Source organism: Trypanosoma cruzi, genomic scaffold, assembly GCF_000209065.1.
Source record: "Trypanosoma cruzi strain CL Brener 1047053517083 genomic scaffold, whole genome shotgun sequence".
NCBI classification, from domain to species: Eukaryota; Euglenozoa; class Kinetoplastea; order Trypanosomatida; family Trypanosomatidae; genus Trypanosoma; species Trypanosoma cruzi.
In genome coordinates, this window is record NW_001849564.1 from 272,598 (window position 1) to 284,175 (window position 11,578).

General features: G+C 52.3%; 3 protein-coding genes and 2 pseudogenes across 3 annotated transcripts, besides 18 other annotated features; all 5 read left to right on the forward strand.

Annotated features, from left to right (window-relative positions):
- Positions 1 to 69: part of a sequence feature (areas not merged during assembly with more than two copies in the genome that could not be assigned to a particular haplotype) that runs on past the window's edge.
- Positions 10 to 1,128, forward strand: Tc00.1047053508873.460 (mucin-associated surface protein (MASP), putative; the record flags this gene model as incomplete). The annotated part of the gene is made up of 1 exon (XM_816625.1): positions 10 to 1,128. One exon carries the CDS (start codon positions 10 to 12, stop codon positions 1,126 to 1,128), a length of 1,119 nt encoding a protein of 372 aa, XP_821718.1.
- Positions 70 to 273: a sequence feature (haploid, non-Esmeraldo-like haplotype).
- Positions 258 to 311: a sequence feature (GA-rich).
- Positions 274 to 1,172: a sequence feature (heterozygous, non-Esmeraldo-like haplotype).
- Positions 892 to 953: a sequence feature (GA-rich).
- Positions 1,173 to 7,234: a sequence feature (areas not merged during assembly with more than two copies in the genome that could not be assigned to a particular haplotype).
- Positions 1,578 to 1,600: a sequence feature (AT_rich).
- On the forward strand, positions 1,663 to 1,974 carry Tc00.1047053508873.470 (uncharacterized protein; the record flags this gene model as incomplete). Its single annotated transcript, XM_816626.1, has 1 exon — positions 1,663 to 1,974. One exon carries the CDS (start codon positions 1,663 to 1,665, stop codon positions 1,972 to 1,974), a length of 312 nt encoding a protein of 103 aa, XP_821719.1.
- Positions 2,224 to 6,105: a mobile genetic element.
- Positions 6,974 to 6,995: a sequence feature (AT_rich).
- Tc00.1047053508873.510 (mucin-associated surface protein (MASP), putative) lies at positions 7,171 to 8,076 on the forward strand (the record flags this gene model as incomplete). The annotated part of the gene is made up of 1 exon (XM_816627.1): positions 7,171 to 8,076. The coding sequence occupies one exon, from the start codon at positions 7,171 to 7,173 to the stop codon at positions 8,074 to 8,076; it is 906 nt and encodes a 301-aa protein (XP_821720.1).
- Positions 7,235 to 7,385: a sequence feature (haploid, non-Esmeraldo-like haplotype).
- Positions 7,386 to 7,914: a sequence feature (areas merged during assembly that could not be assigned to a particular haplotype. This can correspond to areas where the two haplotypes were merged or to regions with more than two copies in the genome that were merged during assembly.).
- Positions 7,424 to 7,458: a microsatellite.
- Positions 7,459 to 7,493: a microsatellite.
- Positions 7,915 to 8,090: a sequence feature (areas merged during assembly that could not be assigned to a particular haplotype. This can correspond to areas where the two haplotypes were merged or to regions with more than two copies in the genome that were merged during assembly.).
- Positions 8,091 to 8,880: a sequence feature (haploid, Esmeraldo-like haplotype).
- Positions 8,165 to 8,240: a sequence feature (T-rich).
- Positions 8,881 to 11,578: part of a sequence feature (areas not merged during assembly with more than two copies in the genome that could not be assigned to a particular haplotype) that runs on past the window's edge.
- Positions 9,475 to 9,927, forward strand: Tc00.1047053508873.514 (annotated as a pseudogene).
- On the forward strand, positions 10,469 to 11,362 carry Tc00.1047053508873.520 (annotated as a pseudogene).
- Positions 10,696 to 10,793: a sequence feature (GA-rich).

Below are 11,578 nucleotides of genomic sequence, written 5' to 3' on the forward strand. Positions count from 1 at the left end.
GCAGGAGTGATGGCGATGATGACTGGCCGTGTGCTGCTGGTGTGTGCCCTCTGCGTGCTGTGGTGGGGTACTCCTGGCGGTAGGTGTGACGAGGGTGGGACAGGTGGAACTCCGCCTGGTGCTTCTGCGAGTGATGTTGTTGGTAACGGTTCACAGGAATCACCACCAATTGCACAGGGAGGATCACACACCCCGGGTTTAGAAGCACCAGGTATTAAAAACAAAAATGAGGATCCGGATGACGAACAACTTTTGACAGAAGATGAAGAAGAGGAAGAAGAAAGCTCTGATGAAGAGGATGAAGATGAGGATCGGGATAGAAGACTACAAATATCAGGAAAAGAAGGAATACCAACAACACCACCACCAGGAGGAGGAGGAGGAGGAAAATCAGAAGCCGCTGGTGGAAAACTGGAAAAAGTAAACGAAGATGGACCGAAACCTGAAAAACAACACCCAGTCGAAAGTGCAGCACAAAAAACTTCAGAAAAAGAAACAGTTGATGCTGGTGAAGCGGGAGTAAACCAACAAAATGAAGGCAGTAGACTAAAGCCGCAAGAAAACCCAAATCCAGTCCAAGAAGAGGATACAAGAAATGGAGAAGGGCATCAACAGACGCAGGAAAAAGAACAACAAACAAATGTTGAAGAAATAACACCACATAATCCTGCAGGAGACCATTCTCCGGGAGAACACAACGGCAATGATGGTTCTAAAGAAATGGAAGAAGGGGAAGAAGGAGGTGTTGAGGATCATGAAAGACATCGGGCTCAGGAGAGAGAAGAGGCTGCACATGTCTCAGGTGCCCCGAAAGTAAATTCAGCTGATATTCAGCAGGAAGTCCAACGCACACATGCAGGAGGAACTCTGACAGGAATCAAACAAAAAACTGGAGAAGAAGAGGATGATGAAACAGAAGAGGAACGAGAACAACAAAAGGAACAAAATCAAGAGAATCCTCCAGGCAAAGAACAAGAAACCAAAACTGGTGCAAACGCCACTAATCAAATAAACACGACGCCTGGTGACAGTGACAGCAGCACCGCGGTCTCCCACACCACCTCCCCTCTTTTGCTTCTCCTTGTTGTTGTTGCGTGTGCGGCTGCGGCTGCGGTGGTGGCCGCGTGAGAGTGAGTGTGAGAGTGCCGTGCACCGCCCGCACACACACTCGTCCTTCTCTCTCTGTGTGTGTGTCCCCTTGCATGGACTCTCGCCCTCACCTCACCCCACGAGGCACACACATAATGTGCCCATTGTATATATGCATGCACACCCATGCAGGCCCGTTGGTGCTCTCTTTTGCACGACACGCACCGCTGCCGTCCTGCCTGGCTGCATGGGCGGAGCACCGTAACTGTTTCTGTTTTGTTTCTATTGCATTGAGTGGGCGACCTCTCTCTCTCTCCCTCTGTGTGTGTGTTTTGCTCTACGGGAGCAATGAGAGTGTGTGCGCTGGTCGTCCCACGCTTCGGCTTTTTCTTCTTTTTTTTACTGTTTTATTTGTTGTGGTTGAGAGCACCTGTTACCCCTTTCTTTATCGATTATTGGTCTGCTTTGACTGCAAACGTATGATTTTCTATTTTTATTTTATTATTTTTTTCCTTTGAGATATTGCCAGTGTTTCTTATTCTTCTCAAGCCATTAAATGTTTTCTGCTACAGCATGCGTCAGTTGGTCCACGTCACCCCACGGTCTGCAGTGCTGCTGGTGCTTCTGGTTGTGATGATGTTTGTGATGTGTTGTGCCGGCGGGTGCTTTGCTGCCAGCCTGACGTGCTCCTGCTCCTCTGACAAAGCGATGCGTGCGGACAGGGCGAAGTCGATCCCGGCTGTGGTGAGGGACGTGCCTCTTGGATATGAGGGTGCGTCGCAGACATGCACCGTCATTGGGAGGAATGGATGGGCGCCCACCCGCATCAATGTGTCGACAAGGGACGTGGATGGCACCAGGAAGTATTGCAGCTCAGAGCGGTAGCACGCAATGAATTTATTGTTGGCAATTGCGAGTGTGAAGGTGACTTTTTTCTATGCTGAGGAAAGGGAAGTATTTGTTTCGTTATACTTTGCAGCCACTGTTCGTTAATGGCCTGCGGGCTGTCCGTAGCGATGTGGCCAGTTTTTCCCTCTTGAACGGTGCTGTCGTGCGAGAGGGTGTTCCCAAAGAGTCGGATGCTCAGTTGTCGAGGACGGGGGCATTCCCACAGCGTGTGCGGCAGGGCCTCCCGTGTATTGTCGGTGGCTCAGCGGCTGGTGGTGGTTGCAGCAGAGGAGTGGCTGAAGGGCTACGGCTGTCATTGGAGCTTGCAGAGGTGCGTTGTTCGTCTTTTGCTCGTTGATACGCCTGACATTTTCGGTAGTGACCTGCGCGTGAGGCACTTGTTGGGGAGACCGTGGAGCTGTCGCAGAATCCACATTTGAGGCCTTCTGCAACGATTGGAGTGCCGGGGTTAGTGCGTCGGGCGTGTGCCTTCATACTGTGGACGGACGAGAAGACGCTGCTGCAGCTTGGGCAGGGCGACGTTGATCCGCTGCTCGTCGTTCTACGAAGAGGTGCCGTGGACACGCCAGGTGGAGGTTCCGGAGGAGGTCGGGGCGGTCCTGCCTCTTCAGTGTGAGAGGAGGAGCAGCACCACCAACACAAAGGGTTGCTTGTGATCTGCAGGGCGCGTGCCAGTATGCCGAGGAGTGGGCAGGAGTCGCATTGTATCTGCGCGAAGTCGTGATTCGATGCCCGATGTCTGCCGGCACACCAGGAACACAGCCCTTGCCACACCGACGAGCGCCTGGCGTGCGGTGTGTGCGACTTCTTCTTCCTCCTCGACTTCCTTCCAGTACAACCCCTTGACGGCGGCAAGGAATTCCACGTGCCAGATCGGGACGCCTCATTGCTGGAGGGATCGTGCAATCGTGGCTTCTTCGTCAGCGGCCTCATTGCGTGGGGCACCGCAGTGCGATGGGTAAAATATAAGGTGTGCGGGGTGAACTCGCTTCACCAAGGAAAGCAGCATAGCCCAAATCTCTTCAGCAACGCAGTCACGCACGGCCAGTGGGGCAGCGCGGAGTGCCTCAGTTGCCGACAGGGAGTCGGTTGACACCGGGGTTTGTGTGGACGATTGGGATGTTTCCGGACGAGGAGGTATGAGATGTATAGTGCTCTTTTCAGTGGCATGGCACTCTGCTCCCTATGAGCGTGCGAGTATGCCGGCTGCTGCACGATGGACCTCCACAGGGAGAACATTTGTCTTTGTGGGGCTGTATAATGGTGCAGCGGATCCAGATGCGAGTTCAGCGAGTGATGAAGAACCGTCTGTCCATAATTCAAAATTATAATCTTCTAGAGAGGAGTAAAGGGAATCAAAAGCCGTGCGCTTGACGTCGTCAGAGGCGTCGTTGGCAAAGGGTGGCTGATAATATTCCACGTTATTGCAGCCCGCAGCGTCTCAGGGAATAATTCGATGTTGGGTAATAGGAGGAGCGTGATTGTGGTTGTGTGGTATCCCAATAGTGCCACATACACATTCTAATCCATTAATAACGGCATCTCTCGGAAGCGGTATTGATGTCGCCGCTTTCCTATGCATGGACAGCGGCACAGGTTCCGAGTGGATACGGGAGCGCAAATCCTCGTGATCATGGAGGCGTATATAGCGTTTGTGTTGTGTGATTGCACGGAGCCAGAGTATCCTCCGGAGCGGGAGAAGATTGGCTTCCAAATAGACAGATGTATCTTCCGTTGGTGCACTAATGCCAAGGTGTGTTTTACAACGGTTGCGGTACAGTACCTTCATATTATGGAGGCAGGTGGGGGCAAGGCATGGGACAATTGCATCGCCAGAATACAGTTACACACCATGGACGTATCCAATCGAAAAGGATTGCGTATTGTGATGGAACGCACCAGCCCGTGCGACCGGTCGCAATTGGTAACGGCGTGGCGTTGTCTGCTTTGCAGCGGTGGAAGCGTGCGGACCAGAATTAAGAAGTCGATCGAACGTGGTGTCCAGCAAGCGCACTGGGCGGGACTGAATACGCAGGTTCCTATTGCCAGGATGGAGATCGACCATTTCCTTGTCAGACCGTGTGTGTGTAGAGTTGTAGAATAGAGCAGCTTCGCTCTTATCAACGTTGATTTTGAGGTTGTGCTCGGCAGCCCATGTCGTTGTAAGTGACAGGACCGGTTGCATTGCCGCAGCACAGGCATGGATGTCCGCACCTGAGGCAACAATTTTGAGGTTGTCAGTGTACATGAATGCGGCGGCAGAATAGATGTTCTCCAGGCGGTGCAGCACATCATCCACACAGTGGAGGAGAGTTGGGTCCCGGGACGCTGCCTTTTGGTGCTCCGTCTGAGGCGAGTTGTTTCCGGGAGTGCTGTTCACGAGTGCATACCCTAACATAGCGGCCCCGCAGGTAGTTGTGCAGCCAGAGTTTCGTTCGGTGGGCGAAGGCGCGGGAGTCTGTCAAGCATGCCGAATAACTTCCCATTGTCAACGGTGTCGACCGCAGTCGAAAAATCAATCTGCTACGAGCGAGCGATGGTGACGAGGGTGCCGTGTGGGGCGCCGCCTCCAGGGCGCTCATACTCCACAGTGCTGGACTCATTCAATCCACGAGTAATTTTACCAATAACAATTGTCATCGCGTCCGATGTTGAACGCGAAGGTGTAAAGCAAAATTGACGTGGGTGGTGCGGCAATAACGTTGACAGACGGCGGTGAATCATTCTTTCGGTTTAGTGAAAAAGAGAGTGATTTGATAGGTCTGTAATTCACTGGGCGGCATGGACCCTTCCCAAGATTGGGGAATAGGAATAGTGTCCACCGTATTCCAGGAGCCAGGCAGACTGCCATTTGCGAAGGAGTTGTGGATCATCGTTCTAAGAGGGCCGCGCGCAACGGGCCCGAGATGGTGCGGGAACTCATTCAACAAGTCGCCGGGGCCAGGGGCTGAGCCGAGCAAAGAGTCACGGATGGCTACGCCAAGTACATACGGCGTGAGAGGCCGATCCATTTCCCAGCCACCAGGAACCAAAGGAGTGCGGCGGCAGCAGCAGCAGTATAATGTAATGTGGCACGTGAAACCGCACAAAATGGGGGACGAGGAGATTTGCCTGTTGCCGAGGCAGAGCACAGACGCGGTCCGAAGATCAGTTCGGAGCACCACCGATTCCAGGGGATGAGGGTGCGGCGCCGCCACGCCGCGGAGATATCGCCAGCTCGGGCTGGATGAAGCCCCAAGTTTTTCCGCGCGGGCTTCCAGAAGCATAGTGAAGTCACAGCGTAATGTTTGATTTTAGTCCTCCACTTTTTGGATTAATTCGGCTCGAAGCAGGCTGTCTCCTGGCGAGGCGATGTGTGTGCTTTGTGTGCTGCTTCGGCGGCGGGCTCGGCTTGTTCCATTTCGTTCGTCCAGATTGTTTTGGGCTGTCACGACCGCCGCGCGGGATATGGCGCTCAGCTGCTCGTAAGATACCACTGCGAATTTCCAGACATGTGGACGCGGCGGCAAGGAGTGTTTCACACAACGATGTAAAAGCAGGCCAGTCCGCTTTGCGCAGGGCAAAAGTGGCTTTCTCCCGCCGAGGCAGCGTGTTGGCTAGTCGTGGAGTGCCATCGTCCATCTCTACCAAGTAAGATATTAAGCAGTGGTCCGAGTCCATGTAGGGGGCGAATGCCCAGTGGGAGATGCGTAGGGCGCAATACGCAGTCACTTCAGGGGACGAGACATTACGATTTGTGATCCGCGTTGCCTGCGCCGGGTAATTTGCCAGCCCGAAATCCATGTCAATTAGAGTAGAGGACAAATCCTCTCCTCCAGTCGTTGGTGGCGTATGACTGTCCCGGAGTCCATGATGCAAATTCAGTTCACCCGCGATAATCGCTGCGGGGCCTGAGCGACGAATGGTGCTAATAAACGAAGAGCTCTGAACGGTTGCTGTGCGAGGGCTGTAGAGATTCACCACGCAGATGCTGGGAAATCCCTGTGGAGTTGCACGGACAGCAACGGTCTCCAGGCAGTTTGTGCCAGGGAGCGACAGGCGCTCGCACGGCAGAGAGTGGCGCACCAGAGTGGCACCGCCACCACCGCGCCCAGTGCGGCCTGAAGAAAGCTATTATGGACGGTTAGTTTTGCCGCTGTGGCACTTCGAGTATTTGTTTTCTGGAAACGAACGATGTCAGGTGGATGCTGCTCCAGTCGCACAGCAGATGCAATCTTTTTTACGGACGAGAGGCCTGCAATGTTGAGCTGCCAATTAGTGATGTAGCCATCCTCCTCGGTGCCATGGTTCTTGTGAACATCACCGCCACGGGTGACATCAACGGAGTGGCCGCAGCGAAACGGTCGTGCAGTTTTGCCCGACAGTCTGCAGGCAGACCGTTTCACCTCCCCGCACCGGGCATGGCGTGGAACCTTCTCGAGGAGTGGAGTCGTCTTGGTCTCCGTTGTGCTCGCCGCAATGCAGCGCAGCGGAGTTCCTACATGCAACCAGAGCCCCAGCACCGCGACAAGGTGCGACTTCATCGCTGGGGCTTACCGAATGTTGTAAAGGACCTCATTTAAATTTTTTTTTTCTTTCTTTTGCTGCTTGCGTTTTATTGGAATAATAGTTATCTTTGTGTTTTCCCAATGGCTGTTTGACTGCTCTACACATCGTTATGAGTGACGTTTTTTCCATCTTGTTTTCTTTTTTGTCCAGTCGCTGTGTCGGCCTCACTGCTGTGCGTGCCACGGACTGCACGTACGAGGACTGAAGGAACACGCCGGATGCCGGACGAATTATAAGGGATGTTGTGTGGGCTCGTGGAGCAGCAAGATATCTTCTTTTTTCTCATTATTTTCTGCTATTTTCGCGGGGAGGATGTATACACAAACACACGGTCGTCTATATTGTGCTGGATGGCACATGAAGTAAAATTACGACCTAATCTATTTTCTTCATCCTTTCCGGGAGTCTTGCCGGACTCTCAACTCTGTTTTTAATTATTTTTTTAATTTCTGGTTTGCAGGACGGTGTGTGTTTTTTTCCTTCCCACTGATTCAAACCGCCTCATGGTGTGTGCAAATTGCCATAATTTGTCCTGCGTGTGGCTGAATAACTTTTCTTTTCTTTTCACTCTGCGTTGACGGGGCGTTAGTTTGTGCTGAAGGCTGCACGCAAGTGACAGGAGTGATGGCGATGATGACTGGCCGTGTGCTGCTGGTGTGTGCCCTCTGCGTGCTGTGGTGCGGTGCCGTTTTTGTGTCGGCGGCCGGTGATGGCGATGGCGATGGCAGAGGTGTCAGTGAAAAAGCTCCAAAGGGATTACCGGAGCCTGGCGAACGAGGGGCTAACAACGCGGGGCATTCTTCGAACAAAAATAATGAGATTAATTCCAATCTGCAAGGGGGGACAGGCACAGGAACAACAACAGACAGAGTTGTGAAGGAAGAAGAGGAAGAAGAGGAAGAAGCAGAAACGGATGATGATGATGATGATGATGATGATGATGATGAAAAAGATAAAAGTAATGAAAAGGAAGATACGCCACAAGCCGGGAAGTCTGAAAGTTCATCGAAAGAGGTGGCAGCAACAATACCAACAGCATCTGGTCTCAGTGGAGCCGGTGGTGGCAGTCCTTCTGGTGATGTTGGCTCGAGTGGAAGTCCTGACGGAAGTGAAGATTTGAATCTGGAGGCTTCTGGTCCTGTCGTGAACTCTTCGCCTCCCCTTTCCAATGCTGCCGCTGGTGGTTTGCAGAATGCCGACGGTGCTTTACCGTCTCAGAAGAATAATTTCTCAGAAACAGGTGTGCATTCAGGAACGACGCCTCCAACACCCTCACTGCCCAAATCACAGGCACCCGCGATAACACAACCAAAAGCAGAAGAGCAGTCCCCCACTGAACAGGACACAGAAGATAGTCCAGACACAGAGGAGGTACATCCACAGGACGGGGAAGTAAATGGTACGGCACTCAACAGCAGCCTCGGGCATTTGTCGCAGATGAATAACAGCGATGCTGGCACCATGCGTGGGAGCGGACTGCTGCCGCTGCTTCTTCTGTTGTTGGGACTGTGGGGGTTTGCGGCTCTGTGAGGAGTGACTGGCTACCGCGTGGAACAATTGTGCCCTCCCGAGCACAAAAGTACTATTACCATAGGAACAAATTTCACTCATAAAATCCTTTTTTTTGCTTATTTTAAATTTATTTTCCTGTTTTCTACTTTCTCGTTTTTTCTGTTAGTTTTTTTTTTTTTTCTCATCCCCCATCCCTTTTTAATTTTTGCTTTTGGGGCAATCACTGTGGACCTCTTTTTCTTTTCTACTCTTCCCTCTTTAATTGTTTCTTCTGCACTCTCCCTGTGAGGGGTGCCGTGTGTTTCCGCCCAACTGCTCCACTCGCACACCACCGACACGCTCGTGACGACGGCCCTGTGCGCCTCGCCTGCTGCACGCATGAGGAGGGGCCGCGACGAACGGCGCGCTGAGGGAGCCGTGACGTGTGGGCGTGCGACGAGTGCCTGTGGGGCGGAGCACACATTTCTTCCCTCTTTTTTTGTTTTGCGGCCAGGGCGGGCAGACACCCGCAGCGCCACACACACAGCCACACCCTGCCGCCGTGTTTTTAACATTTTTTGCTGCGCTCACTCTCCCGATGGAGTGACGCGACTGCCGTCATGTCTGCGTGCTTCTCTCAGTCCCCACACACACGAGTGACTGTGCTCTGCGGGCCGCACTCACGCGCCGATGGGAGGGCTGAGGGGAGCAGCAACACGCAGATGACCCCATGAAATATAAACGATGTGCGGACACACAGAGGGTCGGACGGCTGAAAGACATTTAAATATCTTTTAATTTTTTTCGGGCAAAATAAATGCAGACAGTTTGGTGTGGCCACACGGCAGCCGGCTTTCTCTTTTAAATTGTGTGGAACAGTAATGGACGATTTCTTTTTATTTATAATTATTTTGTGTGATGGGGTTTGTGTAAGATGAAGGGGAAAGCTTTTTTTGTTTTGGATAAATGTTGTGTGAATTGCCGCTGCTTGGGCTGCAGTGCAGTCATGAGTTTGAGCGGTCTTCTTCTTGTTGCTTCCGCCACGCACCTCCGCTGTACATTTTGTGCGTCCCTCCACGTACTCTGCTTCCTTTTTCCTCTACTTCTTTGCTTTGTGTTTCTGCAGGCACACACAACCACACACAAGATGCACGTTGCAGTGGATTTGAATGCTTCTTTTGCAGTGCATGCTGGCAGTTGCGTGTGGCGGCTGTTGTCCTCTTCCGTGGCCATGAGGAGAAGGGAGGAGGGAGTGCGCAGCCCGCGTCACCTTTCCTGCGGGTGTGGAGCACCGCGTGTGGCTGGTGTGGTGGGCGTTCGCTCAGTGTGCGTGACGGCGACAGGAGACGGTAATAATGATAACAGATGTCCTCCCAGCCCTAAGGCAAGGAAACCAGATCCTACAAAAAATACGCTTGGTGCATTACAGCCAGATGGTGAGGAGACCGGTGGGCCACAGAGAGAGTGGGAGAGACAGTGAGGAGGGTTTGTGAAGTCAAGGACCTTCTTTGCCAACGGAAGCCGGCACGGCCATCACTGAACAGACACGAGTTCCGCCAGAGTCACTGAGTTCAGCTAACGATAATCCAGAGCCACGAGGTTTGGCATCTCAGTCTCCACACACACAAGGCGCGACCGGTATGTCAGATGCACAAAACAAAAGGGAGCGGTAAAATACACAAGTTGATGAGAATCATAAAGCAGAGATACAAAAAACAGAGGATCAAAATGCCAAATGTAACTACAACGACAACACAGTCACCAACCACGACGACCACCCGCGCACCGTCACGTCTTCGTGAAATCGACGGCAGCCTCAGCAGCTCCGCGTGGGTGTGTGCCCCGCTGCTGCTCGCCGCATTCGCGCTGGCGTACACCACTGTGGGCTGAAAAGGTGTATGCGAGCTGTGCGTGCCAGCACTCAGCCACGGGGATTTGTGCGCGTCCACTGTGGTCCGATGTAAATAAATAATAGAAAATAATGATTGTGTTTTGCTTCATTTGCTTCCGCTGCTTTACTGTGTGCTCTGCGTTGTTGATCCCTTTATCCGTCACGTTGAGCGCATCCCAGACACACTCATATGTATGGCACGCATACATCTTTTTGCATGGACGCATGTCTATTTGTGAGTGCATGTGTGCTGGAACTATTCGATGCGGTTTCTTGTTTTTTTTTTACTGTTTTAGTTTATTGCTGCTTGTTTACTCTTTTTTTAATTTTATGTGTAGTTTTGGTTTGCAGGGCGGTGTGTGGTTTTTGAAATTGTACGGATATCACGTGTCTCATGGTGTGCGCGCTGCTACTGCGCTGCTGCTTTTTGCTTTGCAGTGGCTGTGTGACTTATAGCTGCCGTGTCTTTTCTTTTTGCTTTCACTCTGCGTTGACGTGGCGTTAGTTTGTGCTGAAGGCTGCACGCAAGTGACAGGAGTGATGGCGATGATGATGACTGGCCGTGTGCTGCTGGCGTGTGCCCTCTGCGTGCTGTGGTGCGGTGCCGGCGGTAGATGTGACGAGGGAAAAATGGCAGGCTCTGGGAGTGGTGGTAAAATTCCGCCGGAATCAAAAGAACTTGAAAAGTCTCCAGAAGGACCCCAAGGCTTACCAGATGGAGTACCAGGCGTTAAAGAAAATGTAACACCTGCATTTCCCACACCTACAGAGGAAGTGGACGATGATGAAGAAGATGATAGTGACGATGATGAAGATGCAGAGGCGGAAGATGGAGAAACCGAAGAGGAAGAAGGAAAAATAAGAACAGCAGGGCAGAGTAATAAAGAAGGAACAGTTCTACCAGACTCAGGTTCCAGGGAAGAGAATTCAGGTGGCAGTGAGGAGAAAACAGGCCAGTCAATTCTATCTACACAGGACATTTCTCATTCCGACAGTCAGGAATCAAATGCTAATACTACGCAACCGGAAGTTGAAGGAACGAAGACCACCGGCAAAAATACACCTGCAGTAGAGAATCCACTCACAACAGTTAATGGAGAGAACACACTGTCTGGGGGTATTGCGGAAGGAAATCTTCCACCATCTCCAGAAGAGGGTGTTGATTCCCACGAACAGGATGGCAAAGACACGACGAGTGAAGATAAAAAAATGCTCCGTCGCCTGAGACCGCAGACACACCACAAAGCCACCGAGACGAAGGCTCAGAAGGGACTGGGGAAGATACAAAAGCAACGACAGTAAACGCCAACACAACTAATACGACGAACACACAAAACACTGATGGCAGCACCGCGGTCTCCCACACCACCTCCCCTCTTTTGCTTCTTCTTCTTGTTGCGTGTGCGGCTGCTGCTGCGGTGGTGGCCGCGTGAGAGTGAGGGAGGGAGAGCCGTGCACCGCCCGCACACACACTCGTCCTTCACTCTCTGTGTGTGTCCCCTTGCATGGACTCTCGCCCTCACCTCACCCCACGAGACACACACAATAATGTGCCCATTGTATATATGCATGCACACCCATGCAGGCTCGTTGGTGCTCTCTTTTGCACGACACGCACCGCTGCCGTCCTGCCTGGCTGCATGGGTGGAG